General features: G+C 42.2%; 5 protein-coding genes and 1 pseudogene across 5 annotated transcripts; 2 read left to right on the top strand and 4 right to left on the bottom strand.

Moving 5' to 3' along the window:
* The first annotated feature begins 202 nt into the window (after positions 1–202).
* LOC140784118 (uncharacterized) lies at positions 203–3752 on the top strand. Its single transcript, XM_073131331.1, has one exon. The coding sequence runs from the start codon at positions 474–476 to the stop codon at positions 3558–3560; it is 3087 nt and encodes a 1028-aa protein (XP_072987432.1). The 5' UTR covers positions 203–473; the 3' UTR covers positions 3561–3752.
* A 1018-nt stretch (positions 3753–4770) lies between these two features.
* Positions 4771–6890, bottom strand: LOC140784120 (uncharacterized). The gene is made up of 2 exons (XM_073131336.1): positions 6464–6890; positions 4771–5388 (listed from the first exon to the last, which is right to left on the bottom strand). The coding sequence occupies exons 1-2, from the start codon at positions 6788–6790 to the stop codon at positions 4918–4920; spliced, it is 798 nt and encodes a 265-aa protein (XP_072987437.1). The 5' UTR covers positions 6791–6890; the 3' UTR covers positions 4771–4917.
* Positions 6891–7886: 996 nt separating this feature from the next.
* Positions 7887–11781, bottom strand: LOC140784975 (myosin-binding protein 7-like). The gene is made up of 3 exons (XM_073132644.1): positions 10253–11781; positions 8363–8409; positions 7887–8274 (listed from the first exon to the last, which is right to left on the bottom strand). The coding sequence occupies exons 1-3, from the start codon at positions 11426–11428 to the stop codon at positions 8145–8147; spliced, it is 1353 nt and encodes a 450-aa protein (XP_072988745.1). The 5' UTR covers positions 11429–11781; the 3' UTR covers positions 7887–8144.
* A 1776-nt stretch (positions 11782–13557) lies between these two features.
* On the bottom strand, positions 13558–14789 carry LOC140784976 (strigolactones hydrolase CXE15-like; annotated as a pseudogene).
* Positions 14790–17244: 2455 nt separating this feature from the next.
* LOC140785040 (strigolactones hydrolase CXE15-like) lies at positions 17245–18663 on the top strand. Its single transcript, XM_073132737.1, has one exon. The coding sequence runs from the start codon at positions 17521–17523 to the stop codon at positions 18502–18504; it is 984 nt and encodes a 327-aa protein (XP_072988838.1). The 5' UTR covers positions 17245–17520; the 3' UTR covers positions 18505–18663.
* Positions 18664–18793: 130 nt separating this feature from the next.
* On the bottom strand, positions 18794–20110 carry LOC140785039 (strigolactones hydrolase CXE15-like). Its single transcript, XM_073132736.1, has one exon. The coding sequence runs from the start codon at positions 19950–19952 to the stop codon at positions 18969–18971; it is 984 nt and encodes a 327-aa protein (XP_072988837.1). The 5' UTR covers positions 19953–20110; the 3' UTR covers positions 18794–18968.
* Positions 20111–20699: the final 589 nt, after the last annotated feature.

The following is a 20699-nucleotide window of genomic DNA, read 5'->3' as shown; positions in this document are numbered from 1 at the left end:
ATTTATGGTATCCCATAACTCGTAAATTATTGCTGTTACGTACAAATAAAACTAAAGAGAAGAAAAAAGGATTAGGGAAAGAGGAGAAGTAATAACAAAAAATAAAAATAAATAAACAGATAACGACACCCCTCAATTAACGTGCATAGCACGTGACATCGTCTGTAAATCTAATTAATCTTTGCTTCCATACCGAGGGCCAAGGCTTGTGAACCCTAATAGCCAGCATCCGCAGCAAAAAGCTTCTCTCTTCTCCCACCTGATACTAATATGCTTCAGCTCTTGTTGGACCATAAAGCGAGGGAGCATACGATCCATCTTTGTCCTCTTATCCTCCACAGGAAAGAGATCAAACGCCAACCTTCCCCGCCGCCGCCCCCAACTTCCTTTTTGTGATCGCAGTTGCCTACCGCCTGTTTGCTTTTGTTCCCAAACCAAAAGAATTCCACTCTACATCCAATATCTTCGTCAAGATGTCGGAATCCACCTGCCGTAAGATCCGCAACATCTGCATCCTGGCCCACGTCGACCACGGCAAGACCACCCTCGCCGACCACCTCATCGCGGCGTGCGGCGGCGGCGTCCTCCACCCGAAGCTCGCCGGCCGGCTCCGCTTCATGGACTACCTCGACGAGGAGCAGCGCCGCGCCATCACCATGAAGAGCTCCTCCATCTCCCTCCGCTTCAAGGGCGACTACTCCATCAACCTCATCGACTCCCCCGGCCACATGGACTTCTGCAGCGAGGTCTCCACCGCCGCCCGCTTGTCCGACGGCGCCGTCGTCCTCGTCGACGCCGTCGAGGGCGTCCATATCCAGACCCACGCCGTCCTGCGCCAAGCCTGGGTGGAAAAGCTCACGCCTTGCTTGGTTTTGAATAAAATTGACCGGTTAATTACCGAGCTCAAATTGACCCCCATGGAGGCTTACACCCGATTGCAGCGAATTGTGCATGAAGTGAATGGAATCGTCAGTGCTTACAAATCAGAGAAGTATCTGTCGGATGTCGATTCGCTTCTTGCTAGTGCAACTGGGGATACGGATCAGGAAATTGTGGAGGATGACGAGGAGGTTGCATTCCAGCCGCAGAAGGGGAATGTCGCTTTCGTCTGCGCATTGGATGGGTGGGGTTTTTGCATCGAGCAGTTTGCAGAGATTTATGCGTCGAAGCTTGGGGCGAGCGCCACAGCATTGGTGAAGGGGCTGTGGGGGCCTCGGTATTACAATACGAAGAAGGGAATGATTGTGGGGAAGAAGGGGATGGAGGGGGTCAGTAAGGATCCACAGCCGATGTTTGTGCAGTTTGTGCTGAAGCCTCTGTGGCAGGTTTATCAGGCGGCTTTGGAGACAGATGGGGATAAGGGAATGCTCCAGAAGGTCATTAAATCATTTAATTTGTCTATCCCGGCAAGAGAGCTGCAGAATAGGGATCCGAAGGCTGTGCTCCAGGCCGTCATGAGCAGATGGCTCCCATTGTCGGATGCAATCTTGTCAATGGTGGTTAAGTGCATGCCAGATCCTATTGCTGCACAATCGTTTAGGATTCCTCGCCTGTTACCGAAGAGAGAGTTGTTGGTGGATGATGCTGGGGTGGGATCCGATGTAGTTGCTGAAGCAGAGCATGTGAGGAAGTGTGTTGAGGTCTGTGATTCTAGTGATAATGCTCCATGTGTTGCATTTGTGTCGAAAATGTTTGCTGTTCCATTTAAGATGCTCCCACAAAGGGGCCCTAATGGTGAAACTTTGAATAATCATCATACTGGTGATGCTGGAGTTGGGGAATCAGATGAGTGCTTTTTAGCATTTGCTAGGATTTTTAGTGGGGTTCTCTATTCAGGGCAGAAGGTTTTTGTGCTTTCTGCTTTGTATGATCCGTTGAAAAGAGAATCAATGCAGAGGCATGTGCAGGAAGCGGAACTCCAATCATTGTATCTGATGATGGGTCAAGGTCTGAAACCGGTTTCCTCTGTTAGTGCCGGCAATCTGGTTGCTATTCAAGGTTTGGGGCATTATATATTGAAAAGTGCTACTCTCTCCTCGACAATAAATTGTTGGCCTTTCTCAAGTTTGATGTTCCAAGTGTCGCCCATGCTCAGGGTGGCGATCGAGCCTTCAGATCCTGGAGACATGGGTGCACTCATGAGGGGGTTGAGGCTCCTTAATCGTGCAGATCCTTTTGTTGAGATTACAGTTTCTTCTAGAGGTGAGCAGGTTCTTGCAGCTGCAGGGGAGGTCCATTTGGAGAGATGTATAAAAGATTTGAAGGAAAGATTTGCCAAGGTTAGCTTGGAAGTTTCACCTCCCTTGGTCTCATTTAAGGAGACCATTGAAGGAGAAAGTTTTGATTTCATAGAGAATTCCAAGGCCTTACCTGAGTATGTTGAGAAAACCACGCCGAATGGAAGGTGTCTTGTGAGGGTTAAAATCTTGAAACTTCCTGGTGCTCTCACAAAAGTTCTTGAGGAAAGTGTTGATGTGCTTGGAGATATCATTGAAGGGAAATCTATAAAGAGAAGACTGGATACACACACTTCTCTAGATGCTGCTGATTCTATTGCTACCCTTCAAAAGCGCATGACTGATGCAATTGAAAGTGATTTAGAATCTATTTCTGGACAAATCGATAAAGAAAGGGTCGACAAGTACAGAAAGACATGGTTTCAATATCTTCAAAGGATGTGGTCCCTTGGCCCTGGGCAGGTTGGCCCAAATATCCTTCTTGCACCAGATCCAAAAGTGAGTGAGTTTGCAAATTCCAGCAACGGTGTAGGTGTTACACTTATAAATAGTTCATGTCATGTCTCTAGAATATTGGAGTTTCCTGGTGATTCTGATATAGAAACTAACAATAGTCCTAAGAATGTTGAAGCAACAACACAAGAGATAAAATCACTTTCTGTGGAAGCTGACTCTCTTAAAAGTAGCATTGTTTCAGGGTTTCAGTTAGCCACAGCTGCTGGCCCTTTATGCGACGAACCTATGTGGGGTCTTGCATTCGTTGTGGAGACGTATATTTTTCCGGACAGTTCTGAAGCTGCTCAGCCATCTGACCAGTATGGCATCCTCAGTGGGCAAGTTATGACAGCTGTGAAGGAGGCATGTAGAACAGCCGTGCTCCAAAACAAGCCGAGGCTTGTTGAAGCAATGTACTTCGGTGAGCTGAATACACCAACAGAGTATTTAGGTGCCATGTATGCTGTTCTCGCAAGGAGGCGCGCTAGAGTGCTAAAAGAAGAGATGCAAGAAGGGTCTCCATTGTTTACGGTGCATGCCTATGTGCCAGTTGCTGAAAGCTTTGGATTTGCTGATGAGCTTAGAAGGTGGACTTCAGGTGCAGCAAGTGCACTACTTGTTCTCAGCCATTGGGAAACAATACCCGAAGATCCGTTTTTTGTTCCAAAGACAGAGGAAGAGATCGAAGAATTTGGAGATGGTTCTAGTGTCCTACCAAACATGGCTAGGAAGCTTATGAATTCTGTCAGGCGAAGGAAAGGCCTATCTGTGGAGGAGAAAGTTGTGCAGCATGCAACAAAACAGAGGACGCTTGCCAGGAAAGTTTGACTGTATACTAGTGTCTCACATACATACACACTCTTTATTTTATAAGCTGATGCAAAACAAATTCCTGTTGTAATCCAAATGAAGCTCAAATCTCTTGCATGGTTAAATGTGGAGTTATGCTTCACCCAATACAATTTTGCTACTGAAATTATTTATTCGAATCCCTTGAGGTTTCATACTTGCCTCTTATGATATTCTGCGTGAAGTTGATTTGAAATTCTGAAATCAAATAAATATAAATGTCACAGCTTATAGACAGACAGCTTGCATTTACTCGTTAGTTTTTCTCTCTTGTTCCTTCAAGCAGAACTTTTTCTTATTGGAATTTGTATTCCAGCCCATTAAAAAAAATACTATCTAGATGTCATCACTTCATGATAACATGTATAGATGTTCTTTATTTTTCCTTTTATCTCTTTGATATGGTAAAGTACGACCTGTGATATTTTATACCATTTGTCTATGCTAATTAGTCCACCAGCATATTACCATAAGTACCTTTAGGCATGAAGGTTGACTTGATTCTAGATGAGGTAGTAAATGATAGTTCTTATGCACATACAGCACAGCATTTCCTTCATCTACAAGGTTAATGAAACACAAACCAACGGCCATAATCTTGATGCATCATGATTTCTTTTCAGCATTTCTACTGTTTTGACCTACAAGGAGGATGCTCATTATACAGGTGATTTCTTTTTTTACTACTTTGTGTGCTTTAATTAATTTTCTGCTCTTATGTAGAAAAGGAACTGAGATGGATTTCAGGGGGGAAACTTGGTGTTCATTCAACAACAGAGACGAATAAATAGACATTTTCTTGGTAAGCTTAATGGCATATGCATGCTTATGGTTCCTGTCATTTCTTTTAGCTTCCTCTTCTTCAGAACTGGTAATTCTAAGCATATTTCACTGATAGTAGCATAGCTGAATAGTATTTCACTGGTAGAACTTTTGAAGAACACATAGCTGGTGCCTCCAATTCTCCAGTGTTAAACCACTATGACAGTACATAGTCAGACAACATATAGGATTGTGTGTAGATATAGCATCACCCTTTTATTTCCCCCCTTGATAATCTTTCGTAGGACTCGTCAATTTTGATGTTGCTTCGATATAATAAACATGAGGACGATTAAATAAATAATGGCAGCAAGACTTCAATAGTGTTCTAATTAAATAGACGTTGTTAGAATTCGAATCCGAAAACTTTGATAAGACCACGCACGAGTGGCAATTCAACACTAAGTCATTAAGCCAGTTTATCGACAATGACAACAAGACTCCTAAAATGCCCTATTAGCAAAACATCTCACAGTTCACAATTCATACAACATTGAGGTCTCCTCCTCATTCACTAGAAAATATAGGGTATCAAGGCCTTGACCTGTTGAGGGAAGTTCTCAAACTTGGAGAGGTACCATTTCCTGGTGGCATAACTCCTACCCACTAAGTACAATATTGTGCCAAAGGTGAAACATAATCCTTGCACTGTTTGAGAGATCAAGGAAATTCCAACTATACCGATGATTTCGAATAAATAATGAGGGCAGATTACGAGTTCGAAAAGACCGCCCCTGGGGATTTTGTAACCTTTCTCCCCCTTCTTCCTGAGCTTCGATAGGAGGAAATGGTGGTAGAAGTTGCCGGCGATTCCGATAAGGAAAAGAATCACCCCTACATATTTCATGTCAATGACTGGTTCCGACGTTCCCTGAGTAAGATACTGATCATAGATCATGGTTGCGGTGTTGGCGAAGTAACTTAAGGAGATTACCAGAGTTGAGTCAAGGATCATCTGCCCACTGTACTGGTGAATGAACAGCACCTGGAAATCCAAATCAAAGGGGAAAGACGACGTAGCAGAGCTTTGCGTTATTAGTTATCACTCATTTTAAGTAGTAGAAGCGTGTAGAATAAGAATAACATTTAATTAGAACACAGTTTAGTTTTTTTTTACTGCTTAAAATAAAATAAGTAGCCACGGCAAATGTGATGGACATTTTAAACACGTGTTATGGCTGAAACTTAAAAAGAAAACTCTCGTGAATCGAACAAACCTCTTTCTTTCAAAGCCTGACCACCGGTACGAAATTAGCCGAATGATTCCAAACAAAGAATGTGACACTTTGGACGAACGATTACTGAAAGCTTAAGTTGAATAAAAAATATTAGTGATTTTAATTTTGAAATAATTATACTTACTTAAACTTTTAAACTATCGCCTATTGTCACCTAGACCATATTATTTATTTTTCGTGAAACGTTATTCTTTATTAACTATGTAAAACCTTCTACCGTTAGATTCTACTGTTAAAAGATGTTTATCACGTGATTAATTTTAAAACTTATAAGGATTATCTTGTTTTTGTTTTAAGAAGAAAATAAAAATAAAAAAGAGTAGGATTGTTACGTGAAATATATTAGTTGAGGCCTGAGGGGGTCAAAGTAAAAACAAGCTATAGTTCATTGTCTATATATAATTAACACTTTTTGATGGTGTTTGATTGGTGCATAACCCTCCTTTACTTATAAATAACATACCAAACGTTATTTTTAGTAGATTAAAAAAAAAAAAAAAGAACTTCTTAACATAAAAAAATAATTAAAAATACATTTCTTCTCAACTTCCTAAACACCAAACATTCCCATGGTGTGACAAAATAGCATACCAACTTTGCAGTTATGGGATAAATGGATCACACGCCCAAACGTTGATAACTCTTTATATACACCAATTAAACGAGTTTTAATGTTTTAAAACTCTCTGTAACTTTTAATTGGGACGACCGAATAGTGCAGGTCTTATATTCAAATCAACAGTAGAAATATAAACTACAAATCAAGTGGACGGATGCTCAAAAGAGACCCATTTATCCATTCGAAGTCAGAATCGAGCTAACCTCGAAATCTCTCTTGAGGAAGTGAATGGCGAGCGCGGCGCTGACGAGCCGGCTCCTCGTGCCGACGACGACTCCGGGGACGGCGAACGAGGCGACAGCGGCGAGGAGGGCGGGAGTGTAGAGGAGAAGCATCCCGCTCCGGCTGGAGAGGCGAATGTTCCCCCCTCCCTTGGAAGGACCGGCGTCCCAGAACTTAGAGTAGTTGAGGTGTTTGCCGACGATTTCAGAGAGGCCAGAGTACGCCAGGGAGGTCACGCTCACGGCGGACATGGCTATCACGAGCAGCGAAGGCGGAGGCGGGAATAGGAAGCCGGATAAGATCGACATATCCAGGAATAGAGATAGGGATCGATAAAGAGGAAGAAGAGGGAGGAGACGGAGAACGAATGCTCGGAGAGTTTAATAAAGAGGTATGAAAGCCGAGGAATAAGCGAATGGTGAAGAGCTCCGACACGTGTGCAGAAAAAGGACGGCATCAGCATGTGATGGCCGACAAGTGTACAGCGATGACGGACACCTCAGTACCCCCCACCAGCCTGTATTTACTCAGACCACAGACTTTTCTTTCTCAGCAGATAATTTAATAAAAATTATTAATTTCTCTTTGCTAATTAAATAATTAAAATTAAATATCATTAAATAAAATTAAATCGAAAGTATCCATCATATAAATTAAATCTGCCTCTAAATTTATGCTCTTGTAGTATGTTACTATTATCTTTCTCCTCTTTATTTTTCTCTCTTATTCATAATAAAAAATTTTAGATTCTTATCAAGATCAATTTATATGTCCAATATTTTCGTCTCTCTCTCTTTTTCAAATTGGTCGTTCTGTTAGTTTATATACGAATAAAGAACATCTGATTTATACTGAGCAAAACAGCAATTACTCCATTTAGTGTCCTAATTGACATTAAAAGATTTTGCCTAAAAATAAATAAAAGTTCAGGAATTTTATTGTAGCTCATACGTATTAGTCCATTTAGTGTCCTAATTAATATTCAACTCCTCGAGATCGAAGTTTCAAACATGCATCTGATTCTCATCAAGGTAATTGCTCACTATAATAAACGTACGGAAGAGTCCATGTAAGAATTAACAAGAAAACAAAAGATATCTTTGCATAGGCCACCTGATGAAGTCCATTTGGAGTGAAAGTATCTCGAGGATTGGCCATTTTTACTGTTCATCTCGCTTAGAATACTTACTCTAGTTAATAAATCAAACGATAGTGACCAGACCTTCAGTCAATTAAAAAGAATAGAAGGAAGAAATAATGCGACAGTAAGAGAATATATGGCAATATACTTGCAAGATTCGTTCGGAATATTTGGGAAAAATATAACAATAATGGTAGTAAAACATCTCAAAGCTTTACAAGAACACCGCTCTGCAAAAGCAATAAGCGGAGAAGCAATCACAATTTCAATCGTCAATCTCAAATTCAACAAATCAAAGTGTATCTATACAAGGCTGCAGCAGCTTTACTCATGAACCATGAGACAGCTCTCCAAGCCTGAGCAACAAATTATGAGTACAAAGAGAAAGTTAAAAAAAAAGTTACAAACAGGCTCGCTGAAAATCCAATGTAAAGAGAAAAAAGAGAATCGCATCTGCAAACACAATATCATGAGCAAATATTGCTTCTGTGATCTACATAATATTAATGAGGATATCTGCTTTAGGAACAAGGACGGTGGGAGACGGTTGTCCGTTGTGTTCTTGAAAGGCATCTCCACTGGCCCACTTGAGGTGACTTGTCCAAGATCAGCAATAACCCAACATTGTTATTCGATAACCCAAAAGTGTACCTAAAAAATGTCCAAAGAAATTGTAAGTACCATTCACATTTTACAAATACAAGTGATATCACAAACTAAAACCGTCTCACTCCTCTACCTGCTTCGAGATACTTTCTTTCTCCAAAAGATGAAAGACAGGACCCACTGTAAAAAAGAACACAGCAACTTTAGTTTGCGGTTGACAATAATAGCCTAAATTAGTTACATGATACAGCACAAAAGACTAGGAACTCAAAGAATTACTTCCCATAAGTGCTGATGGATACAAATAGAAAATAATCATATTCAACATTTTCAGAACTAAATGCGCTGCACCGACACAAGTTGTGATGATAAATTCCAGACTCAAGTAAATACCAATTTCATCAAATAAAAAAATCACCTTTAGAACTTCTAGTCCAATTGCTCTCGATTAGTACATCAAAGCATCAAATGCCAAGACTATAAAGATAAAAAAAAAAAAAATGGAGTGGAGACTATGACAATGTAGTGACAGGATGCAAAAACTGATTCTAATTTTTAAGTATAAAAGAGGTATAAATTCTTCATTTTTGCAACTCAGAAGCCTTTTCTTTTTTATATAAGGAGGCCCGCAAAACACATGCTGCTATGTCAAATAAATTGAATCCACTAACAACATCAGAACGAGTGCAATATTCATATACAATGGAGCATGGACGTTCTGTAAAATTAACGTAAGAATAATGCAAAGGAACAGTATGGAAAAATTCAAAGTGCAAAACAGAAGTCAAGAAGTTGCAATCCTAAGAACTTTGCTTGCTCGGAAGTACTAGCGATAACAAACACTGCTATGAGCTTTTCTATTCAACTTAAGTGCAACAGTTGAAGAAAGTTCATCATAAGTTACATTTACAAACTAAAGTCACTTAAGCAGAAGATTTGAAATAGTCGTGTACAGGGACCTAAATGACAGATTAAAATTTCAAACAAATCTACCATGCAATAGATTAATATTGAATGATACCATGAGATGTTATATCAGTAAAACATCTTTGCTATGTTGAACCGTGTTGATATCATATCAATGGCGCAATACATTTTATGCATTATGTAAAGTATATAAATCTCAGACAAGCCAAAACTTGTAAATGAGATGAATAAGGTAGTGAACTACTTTTACCACTAAGAAAGAAGATCGAGTTAATATTTTCCCTCACTAATCTCAAATTTAACCAGTATAAGAAGGTACAACTTTTTGTTGTTGTTGTTGTTGTTGTTGGAGTATCCCAACATCAATTCTCATTATGAAGCTTAGATTTCTGACTTATATAGGACAAATGGCAATACATTGTGACCTTGAAGAATGTTGGTTCTTTTTTGCTACCACAAAATAGGTTGATCTAAGAACTCCCTATACTGCTTTTATTTTAGGAGATTGAGGATAGAATTGTGAAGTTCAAGCTCAGGTTGACAGCCGAATTATGAAACATATAGAGATTTGAATTTGTCCTCATCCTCAAGAAACTATCTAACTGGTTTGAATTATCACTAAGTCTAGCAGAGCAGTGAAAGATCTTCAATTGTGAACCTGGCAACTGGACCTACCTTCCCCCTACTTAAAGCTTCTTGACATATCTAGGCCATAATGGCTAGATATAGCAATATAGTCAACCAGCGCAAAAGTTAAGATAACAATCACAGACCATAATGGCTAGAAGCACCTAAAACTTGAATTTCAGAAAACAAAGAGGACAGTAGGCAATTCTGATATGATGAACATCACTCAGACTGTATTCTTACCCAAGTCTACTTAACATTTTTGGGACAGTTACCTCTAGAATATAGCATTTTGTATCAGCTTTGCCACAAGACATACTTCATTAGTCACCAATTTCTAAACCAAATTACCGTTTCCTAAAAAGTAATAAGATCCAAACATTTCCAAGATTGATGACAACATAATTTTTAACTTCCCAAGACACATTAACAATTCAAAGACATAAATAAGGAAAATCCAGTAAATTACCTTAAAGGCTGCTATGATTGGCAATGCTTCAACAAAAGACTTCTTCACTGTCCTTTTCTCCGGCACCACCTCCTTACACAGCTGCTGAGCAATCTCCTTCAGCAATGCTAGCTGTGCCTTCTCAGTCCGCATTGAGACAATCGCCTGCCTCATTGACTCCCTATCTGCCTCCAGAGCATCCAACCGCATGTACAATTTCTTTATATCAGGTTCTACTACTTTCTTCTCCATTGGAGACCCCGAACACTCTTCTACCACCCCAACTTCTGACTCCTTGTACACCGAATCAATTACGTACACACGGTCACTCGAATCGTCACTATCACCTATAGCATCAGATACATGACCGTCGACCATCACTGGCAAATCCTCTCCTTCCTCAGAAGATCCTGCCCCAGAGCCTGACATCTCCCGGTCTGCTGCAATAGGAAAGTCCTCAACTTCCTTTAACTCATGTTGGTTATCCACCATACCCTTCTCCATCACTGCACCGCTGCGCGGGGATTCATTCTCAAGTTGAATAATCCTCTGCTCCAAATCCCGCAAATACTCTGGTGCGTGTGGGGTCTCCTCAAATGGATGCTTATCACGATCAGATGCACCGCCATGAGTGTCGTCCTCCTCGCACTTGAGAGGAGGATAGTTAAATGACGGGGAACCGGGTTCTTCAAATTGAAGGGCATCAATGTCGGGGGGCGCGACACCACAACTTTCGAGGCGGTGGTGGTATGCTTGGAGCTGATAAGAGAGGAATTGAACGGCCTCGTCACGCTTGAATAGCAGGTCCTCGAGAGCGAAGATCTCGGCCTGGTCATGGGCCATCTTCTCCTCAGCGAAACGCTTGAATTGCCGCGCCTCCATCGTGACCTCCGCCTTCTCGCGCTGGAGCCGGTGGATCATCGACATAGCCTCGGTCGCTGCTGATGCTGCCGCGTTCCTCTCCTCTTCTAGCTCAGCGGAAAGTTCCTGCATCGTTTCTAGCTGGCTCGCCACAGCCTCCCTGAGCGCCGCTACCTCGTCCTCGACCACCACCCTAGCCACGTCGGACAGCGGCCACGCGGCAGGCGCCTCCGGATCGAGCTTGCGCTTCACGCATCGGCGCCACGTGGAGGACGAGGAGCAGCAGAAGGGGCAGGAGCAGAGGCATAGGGAAGCTCCTGCGGTGACCTGATCCATGGTCGGGAAGGAGCATCCAAGAGAAGAGGTACCGAAGATTCCTCTTGCTCTCCCTTTTCTACTTCCAATCTCGCTGGATTCCTCCTCCCGGACGATAAGAAGAAGAAGAAGAAGAAAACAAGCAAAGCTGAAGGAATTCCCGCGAATTAGGATGGAGTAGCTACAAAACTGTTGGATTTGAAAAGAAATCGATGAAGAGAAGAAGAAAGATTGAGGGGATTCCCGTTGAATAGGGAGCGGAGCGGATTGGGTGCGGAAAAAAGAAAACTAGGGTTTTGAAAGCTAAATTTCTTCTTTTTATCCTCGTCTTTGTTCTTTTGTGACTAACGCGTGTGTTTGTTGCGACCCTTGAGATATTATTACGTCTCCCTCCTTAGTCCTTTCTCCTCTACAAAAGCGAAAGACGGATTAGATGTAGAGTTTTTGACCAAACTAACCCTCTTCTAATTTATATTTATTGAAGTAGATTATTCCTCAATCTTATTACTAAATAAGGTATAATTGACTGTAATCATAATAAAAATATTGAACTAACTAACATTTTATCTCTAAATAAAAATACTAATTAATTCAGAATTTTTATTTTATCCTAAAATACCGATTAGTATATATATATATATATATATAATTTTAACTTAATCTTTCAGCAGTTAAGAAAAAAATTACTTAAGGATAAAAAAATACTGAACTGATTAGCACTTTTAAAATCACTAATTAATTTAGCTTTTTTATTAAAGCTACAGTAAAAATAATCTATTTCAGTAAAAAAAAAAGGGGTAGTTTGGTCAAAAACTCTATAGATGTATGGATATATATAGGACGAGTTATTCCTACTCTCGGCTGTCCTTATTCTATTCCTGTGAAAAATTCATCTCCTTCCGCAGATCCTGCTGTTATAAATTAATCTGTTCACCTTTCGTAATCAAGCTTTCCTCCTTTTCTTTTAATTTGGTTGTTATTGATATCCTCTTTTATTTTTTTTCCAAAACGATCATAGACTTGGCCACTTAGGGAGCTGATCGTCTCCGATGTCAATTTCATGAGTCGAATCCTAGAGCGAATTATGAACTGCCGAGTAAAGCTGTAGAAAAATTGGCGCATATTAAATTGCAGGCGATCTTCTGCAGTCTACTTGGACTCGGCCTTATCAACAAAATGGGAGGCGACCCACCAAAAGATAAACGGCTACCTTCTTCTTTGGACACAGCTGACAGCTCATGAGGGAAACATAATAAAGAACAATGATTGATAATAACTTTTATTGGCATCCATTTCCTTTTTATTAGGCATGTAAGTAAACCTGACCTGTTCAAAGACAACTTACACTTTGGTAGCTGTTCGCAGTCTCGTAGAGGAGAAGACGCCCACTCAGCCTTGTTCCAGGACGAGCCAAATCTTAGCTTGGGCCGGTCCGGTCTTCACATAGAAAGCCCGTACATGGCCCATGATTTACGAAATCATCGTCCTCGTGACAAAAGCTAAGCCGTTGGATTGCGGCTCGGACTCTCCGATCACTAGTGAGACTGTGAGTACAGTCGGAGGCCCCACCTTATCACGACAAGTAAAAAATTTAACTCGCAGAAGAAGAAGAAGAAAAAAAAAGAAAAGTCGAATCATACTACAGGAATTAAGCCACTATTCTAGACCATGTCATCCTCCTCTATCTCCTCTCGTCTGCTTCCCACGTCTTCGAGGATTGGTATGGTTTAATTCCTCCAACTGCTCAGAGATGGCACTGCCGTCCGAACTCTCTCGTTCGGGCAGGAGATCCCGAATCTCGAGGTGGCGAGATGGGCCCGATCCTTTTGGCGGCCGCTGAGCGCGACGTATGTACGCGACAAGGTTGATGGCGGAGCTGCTGGAGAGCAAGGGAGAGAAGAGCACGAGTTGTTCGCGATCAAGGCTCGGTCCGGGAGATGATCCGAGAAATAAAGCGGTTCATGGACGGGTGCGGAAGCGAGTCGGGTTGAATGGTTGCGTGTTGGAATCTATCTTCTATTCTTATTGTTGGATAATTCGTTTCCTCGGTTTCGTTTGTCCGTCATCACGACCTTTGAAATAATGTCATCGTATATGGTAGCAAAAATAAAGGCCGTAATGCTTGTATTTCCAAGAGACGGTCGAAAAAGTACTAAAAATGTAGTTTATTATTATTGTCTACGGACTTCCGTCACAAAAAAAGAGGAAGAAAAAAAAGGTTTTTATTATTGCAGAATGGTCTCCCCCTCGGCCCCTCCACACTGGAAATCAAGGAAAATAAATCGATCTTTCTTTCTCATTCTATTCATAAGTCGCCCTTTTGTCGGTGTTATTCGTCAGATTTGTTTCCGAACTCATCCATGAACAGCTTAATAAATCGGACCATCTCACCGACCGGTTTTGACCATGGTTTCATAGCGAAGAATCCATGCTCCTGCCCTTTGATCTCCACTAGTTCCACCTCCTTCCCCATCTCCTTCAACCTCGTCGCGTACTCCACGCATCGATCCCTCAATAGGTCGCGCTCCGCCGCCACCACCAGCAATGGCGCAAGATCCGCCGCCTCGAGATTCGGGCTCTCCGGCCCGAACGGGTTCCATAATGGATGGTCCCTCGTCGCGCCAGGTGGCAGCGACAGCCGGCAGAACTGGTCAAGTTGATCGAGGGACAGCACAGTGCCCTCCTCGCAGTCAAGCTCGGACTTGGTCCTCTCCTCCGCCGCGAACGCCGGCATCACTAAAATAAACCCGCGGAGCCGAACCGGTTTCAGACCAGTTCGACCGAACCGGAGCGCCATCTGGTGCGCCACGGTACCCCCTGCCGATTCGCCTGTGACGAAGACGCGGCTGAGGTCGCCGTGCTCGGACAGCCACGCGTCGGATCCCGATTGGTCGCGGAGCCAGAGGAGGGCCGCGGCTGCGTCGTCGAAGGAGGCGGGGAGGCGGTGCTCGGGTGCGAGGCGGTAGTCGACGGAGGCGACGATGACGTGGAGGTCGGAGGCAAGGCGGAGGCAGCACGCGTGTAAGTTGGGCGACGTGCGGGATCCGATGCAGAAGCCGCCGCCGTGGTAATAGACGAGGAGCGGGAGCTTATCCTCGCCGGCGGCGACAGGTGGCATGTAGAGGCGGAGGTAAGGCCGTGGTTCGGGTCGAAAAGGAGATCCTTCCAGTCGACGGGGAAGTCCTCAGGGATAGCGACGGGGAAGACGGGTTCCGGGAAGCGGACGATGGTGCCATCGCTGAGGAGTTGGAAGAAGCCACTGCACTCCTCGACGACGTAAGGAGCAGACGGCGAGGAAGAGGCCATGGTGGTAGTGGTAATACTGTAAGCTAAAGGGATTTTATGGCTGTCTTCTAGGTATATAGAATACACTGGTTGCTGTTAGGTCATCGAAGCAGGCAGTTATTGTTGACAAAATAATTACGCAATGACTGCGGACTGCGGGGAAGGATTTTACTTGCGTGCGAAGAAATTAATTGAGCCATCCTCAGTCGTTAGACTCGTGGAATCGGGTCTTCTTTTGGTAGGAAAGAACTTTCAGTAAGGTGTCCATAGTCCGCCTATTGACCGCTTACGTTGGGTGGGTTTGACCCGTTTTGTTCACCTCACTCGGCCTGCATATTGTAAATCAATTGGAAAATAGTATATATAAGGATGCTGGGTGTCGTAGAAATAAAAGTTATATATAAAATTATTGTGCATTGCCAAGAGGCTACGGGTGCTCTATATTTTTTAAATATCATAATTATTGCTATATTTTTTTTACTATTTTGTAATTTATAATTATAGTTAATTTCTAATCAAATATTCCTAACAGATTATTATTAAATTTAATAAATAAATAAAATATGTATTAAAAAAAGTATCTCATATAATATAGGATAATTTTTATTGTACTATAGTATTGAGTATAATATTTGGTAGTTTTGAAATTATTTTTAATAATTTAGACAAAGGTAAGATATATTTTTAGATCTAAGTTATATTTTAATCATGATTCATTATATTTAATTAATAAAATGATAATTTTGTGGCAATTATTATATTATGAAAAATATAATAACGAGTAGAATATTTTAAAAAGGTTCAATGGTAATTATATAAAATTTCCAAGGATAAATGACTGTTAACTCAGCAATTATTTTAAGGGGCTGTTTGATTGGGTATGTTCCCAAAAAATACTATTTAATTTGGTGCACTAAACTCCAAATACATATTTTAAAACTTAACTATAATAAAATGCTCACTTTGACACTCACTTAGGGAGTATTAATTGCTAGTGGAAAAATAGTTACTTCCATAAATATATATGCTCTTGATGTTTGGTTATAAAAAATAAATCAAATAAATAACTTCTTTATATAACAAAATTAGTTTTACTTCTTTATTTTAGCTTTATTCTTTCAAAGGAGTCATTTCATACAATTTAGTTATTTTATTATATCTCACTCTCGCCTTCTAGTTTTTATTATTATTACTTATGAGCTTAAAAATTAGATATGGAGTCATTTAATTTTAACCAATATAGTATAATGTCTAGTTTAAATTTATATTATGTGCTTAACTGAATAATTATTTTGAACTAAACACTGTTAAAATCTATATATTCTACTCCTCCATGTCAACTGAACTGCCGAGTCGAGCATTTGAGCTTAGCACCAACGTAAATCTCACTCTTTTTCTAGCTGAGTTTTCTGTTTGATTAAATAGAAAGGGAGTTTTCTATTTGATTAAAAAGGAAGGATTGGGATTGCTAGTGAAAAGCATGTGTGTGTGTTTTATTTGATCAAATAGGGAAGGGATTTGGGTACTTTGGGTTTTTTCTTTTTGTTTATTTCTAGTGGTTGATGAGATTAATGGCTATGCTTTCCACAAGCTTTTTTGAACCATCTTCGGGCATGAAGATACTTAGGTAGCTTCTCGCCGTACGATGGAGTGTTTTGTTAATCGACCTCCTTTCTCATCTACTTTGCCTACGTTTGCATATAATTCTCTGTTTAAGCTACTAGATTACTGAATTAGAGCTAACAAAACGGCTCTCCAAACCCTTCTATCTAACCTCTCACCAATGCATCCAAAGGTTTCTTGCAAGTCTAAATACACATCCACCCACAAAAAAAATTGCATTCGTGTTTGATTTGCAAAGCATAGCATCCGGCTGTTTCTGTAACAGTTTACAGAGATGAATAATAATAGAAGACCATCGTAATTTTCTCGGATTTTAATCCACATAATGTTTTCGCTTTCTTATTATTCAGTTCTAAAGAAATTCAAATTCACATTAATTATGTCCTGCCACTGGCACTGCGTTAGTACATAAGCATATTGCTTTTTATACATGTTTTCTTTTTCTAAATTCTGTAGTGCTTAGTTGCAGAATTAAAAACAATCTGTTATAACTAGAAGTCTAAAGGAGCAGTAGATGATGCATAGAAAACTTCAATTTCATAAAAAATTGGCAATGGAGCATAAACTTGTGATATCAAATGTTAACATTACATGGTGAGCTATTCCTCGAACAATATAGTGTTACGTTAATTCCATCCTTAAGCGTTGTGGCAAACAAACAAGCAGACCTTGGGACTCTGTTGTCTTCTTAAGAAGTATTAACTTTGGATGAGAAATATTATTCGGGGATGAGATAATTTAATTATCCTAAGAAGTGTATTTGATTCTAATGAACATAGGCCGGTTTTATATTCTAAAAGCTTAAACTATTAGAGAAGAATAAATTTTATATTTTATAGTTAACAATAGCTATACATATCTTCTTCGCCCAGACGGGAAAATAAAGAACAAAGATTAAATATATATATATATATATATATTAACCATTCACCTCCTTTCTGTTAGGCATGTAAAAAACCTGTTCAAACCCACTTCGTAGTTGTTCGTAGTCTCACTCAGAGAGTAGAGAGTAGAGAGTAAGAGACTACTACCAATGCGTCGTTCCAAATCTTAGCTTGGCCCAGTGAGAGGCTCAATATTTGCTAAGCCGTTGAATTACCAATCACTATAGAGGCCCACCTTATCGCCTTGGTTATCAGCAAGAAGAAAAGCTACTTTGTTAATTAGTTCTATCATACAACTGGAACAAGCCGACATACTAGACCATGTCATCCTCCTCCATCTCCTCCTCGCCGTCTGCTCCCTACGTCGTCGAGGACTGCCGTGGCCACCTCCAACTCCTCAGCGACGGCACTGTCGTCCGCTCCCCGCACCCTATCTTCCCCGTCGACATCCCCGATGACTTCCCCGTCGACTGGAAGGACATCCTGTTCGACCCGAACCACGGCCTCCACCTACGCCTGTACATGTCGCGTGCCGCTATAAATAAGCTTCCCGTCCTTGTTTACTTCCACGGCGGAGGCTTCTGCATCGGATCCCGCACATGGCCCAACTTCCACGCGAGCTGCCTCCGCCTCGCCTCCGACCTCCACGTCATCGTCGCCTCCATCGATTACCGCCTAGCACCCGAGCACCGCCTCCCCGCCGCCTTTGACGATGCCACCGCCGCCCTCCTCTGGCTCCGCGATCAGTCTCAATCCGACGCGTGGCTGTCCGAGCACGCCGACCTCAGCAGCGTCTTCGTCATCGGCGAATCGGCAGGGGGGACCATAGCCCACCAGATGGCCGTCCAGTTCGGTCTAACCGGCCTGAACCCGGTTCGGCTTTGCGGGTTTATCCTAGTGATGCCGGGGTTCGTGGCGGAGGAGCGGACCAAGTCCGAGCTTGACTGCCTCGATGGCGCGTTCCTGTCCCTCGAGCAACTCGACCGGTACTGCCGGCTGTCGCTGCCACCGGACGCGACGAGGGACCATCCCTTCTGGAACCCTTTCGGGCCGGAGAGCCCGAATCTCGAGGCGGCGGAGCTCGCACCGTTGTTGGTGGTGGTAGCGGAGCGCGACCTATTGAGGGATCGGGGTGTAGAGTACGCGACGAGGTTGAAGGAGATGGGGAAGGAGGTGGAACTATTGGAGATCAAAGGGCAGGAGCATGGATTCTTCGCTATTAATCCATGGTCAAAACCGGCCGGTGAGATGATCCGATTTATTAAGCTGTTCATGGATGCGTTCGGAAATAAATCTGAGGAATGATGAGTGGACCGGTCGTAGCTTTGCTCATGCGTCACTCATGGGTAAAACCGTCTATTAATCATAATTATAATTTTTAAACTTGTATTTGGTACTGAAGTATTTGCTTATTTCTATAGAATGATGCTAAATAAAAGGGCGACCTATGAATAGAATGAAAAAGATCCTTGCGCAATAATATAATAAAAATAATAGGCTACATGCTTTGATTTCTTTCCGCATTTATTAAGTAGTTTTTTAACTGTCCCCAGAGTATAAAAACGTTTCAGATTAGTTCCTTAATAGAGTGAACTTACTGGGTAATGTGTAAACTAAGATGTAATAACAGCTGAACCACGTTTTACAATCTCATACAAAGTCAGAATTATGACGTGGAAGACAAACATTATTCTCCGAAGGTCATGACAAGTTGACGACAGGGGGGACGACGAAAATAACGAAATTTTCCAAGAAGAAGACGCAACCATTCAAACCGACTCGCTTTCGCACCCATCCATGAACAGTTTTATTTCTCGGATCATCTCACCGACTGGTTCGGACCATGGCTTGATCGCGAAGAACGAGTGCTCTTCTCCCTTGAACTCCACCAGCTCCACCTTCTTCCCCATCTCCTTCAATCTCGTCGCGTACGCCACACCCGGATCCTTCAAGACGTCGCGCTCAGCGACCACCACAAGGATAGGGCCCATCTCTGCCGCCTCGAGACTTGGGCTCTCTGGCCCGAACGGGTTGCAGGACGGGTGGTCCCTCGTGGCGCCAGGCGGCAGCGACAGCCGGCAGTACCTGTCGAGCTTCTCGAGCGACAGGAACGCGCCGTCGTGGCAGTTCAGTTCGGATTTGGTCCTCTCCTCCGCCACGAACCCCGGCATCAATAAAATAAACCCGCAAAGCCGAACCGGGGCCAGACCGGTCTGGCCGAACAGAACCGCCATGTGGTGGGTGATGTTGCCGCCCGCCGACTCCCCGATGACGAAGACGCGCGAAAGGTCGGCGTGCTCGGACAGCCAGGCGTCGGATTTAGATTGGTCGCGGATCCAGAGGAGGGCGGCGGCCGCGTCCTCCAAGGCGGCAGGGAGGCGGTGCTCTGGGGCGAGGCGGTAGTCGACGGAGGCGACGATGGCGTGGAGGTCGGAGGCGAGACGGAGACAGGACGCGTGGAAGTTGGGCCATGTGCGGGATCCGATGCAGAAGCCTCCGCCGTGGAAGTAAACAAGGACGGGAAGCTTATTCTTAGCGACACGTGGCATGTAGAGGCGGAGGTGGAGGCCGTGGGTCGTGTCGAAGAGTAGGTCCTTCCAGTCGACAGAGACGCCGTCAGGGACGGGGATGGGGGGGGCAATGTGGTCCGGGGAGCGGAGGACGGTACCGTCGCTGAGGAGTTGGAGGACCCCGGGGTACTCCTCGACGACGTAGGGAGGAGAAGATAGGGTAGACGAGGCGGAGGAGGCCATGGTGGTGGTGGTAGTGGTTGTGATGTAAGAGCTAAGGGAATTTTATAGCCGGTCTTCTAGGTAGGTACGTAGAATATAGCAATCATAAGTTAATAAAGGGGCGATTGATATTGGGCCAATATATAGTACCTGGATGGTTGGGTGTCGTTGATAAGGTCAGCTATGGCTGCCGAGGATCTTAGAGCTTTTGACTAAACTCCCCTCTTTTATATTCTATTTACCAAATAAATGGCATCTCAAATTTAATAACAAAATTTGTGTTGTGTAATATGCTGATAAGATAAATTTAATGTTTTACCTTTAGATTTAAATATCGAAAAATTCATTTCAAGAAATGCCCAACTATTTAAACAAAATGTTGAATACTTAGCCTTTTATGAGAAAAAAAAATTTAATTAAAATTTCGAGGAGCTTTGGATAATTTTTTTTTTTTGAGATTCGGAGCGTAATTAGTTGTAGGGAATTACTACTTATTCTAATTTATAGGTCATTTTCATATCTTCACAACTCGATATTTTAAAAATAATCGAGCACAAAGTTATAATGCTATAAATTTTTTTAATACTTTTATTTGTATCTTTCTCGTTTGAGGTTCAATTATGCTTCAATCAAAATTTTTACATTTATTTTGCTTTCATCTTCATAAATCATAATAATATATAATATATCCAAAATATACTATTGATTAGAAAGTTATGATATAAGTAGTTCAATATTTTAATAAGACATTGAATAATTTAATATTTT

The sequence above is a fragment of the Typha latifolia genome, chromosome 3, assembly GCF_019914945.1.
Source record: "Typha latifolia isolate L0001 chromosome 3, TyphaL0001v2, whole genome shotgun sequence".
NCBI lineage: Eukaryota > Viridiplantae > Streptophyta > Magnoliopsida > Poales > Typhaceae > Typha > Typha latifolia.
Note: the sequence above shows the minus strand (reverse complement) of the source record. Positions and strands in the feature narration are given on the sequence as shown.

What these genes read in the sequence shown, in the direction of transcription:
- LOC140784118 (XM_073131331.1), top strand. Translation starts at nt 474, where the DNA reads ATGTCGGAATCCACCTGCCGTAAGATCCGCAACATCTGCATCCTGGCC.
- LOC140784120 (XM_073131336.1), bottom strand. Translation starts at nt 6,790, where the DNA reads ATGTCGATCTTATCCGGCTTCCTATTCCCGCCTCCGCCTTCGCTGCTC. An exon ending in TCCTCAAGAGAGATTTCGAG is followed by an intron (nt 5,389 to 6,463) that starts GTTAGCTCGATT and finishes TTGGATTTCCAG; the next exon opens with GTGCTGTTCATTCACCAGTA.
- LOC140784975 (XM_073132644.1), bottom strand. Translation starts at nt 11,428, where the DNA reads ATGGATCAGGTCACCGCAGGAGCTTCCCTATGCCTCTGCTCCTGCCCC. An exon ending in CAATCATAGCAGCCTTTAAG is followed by an intron (nt 8,410 to 10,252) that starts GTAATTTACTGG and finishes TCTTTTTTACAG; the next exon opens with TGGGTCCTGTCTTTCATCTT. An exon ending in AAGAAAGTATCTCGAAGCAG is followed by an intron (nt 8,275 to 8,362) that starts GTAGAGGAGTGA and finishes GACATTTTTTAG; the next exon opens with GTACACTTTTGGGTTATCGA.
- LOC140785040 (XM_073132737.1), top strand. Translation starts at nt 17,521, where the DNA reads ATGTCATCCTCCTCCATCTCCTCCTCGCCGTCTGCTCCCTACGTCGTC.
- LOC140785039 (XM_073132736.1), bottom strand. Translation starts at nt 19,952, where the DNA reads ATGGCCTCCTCCGCCTCGTCTACCCTATCTTCTCCTCCCTACGTCGTC.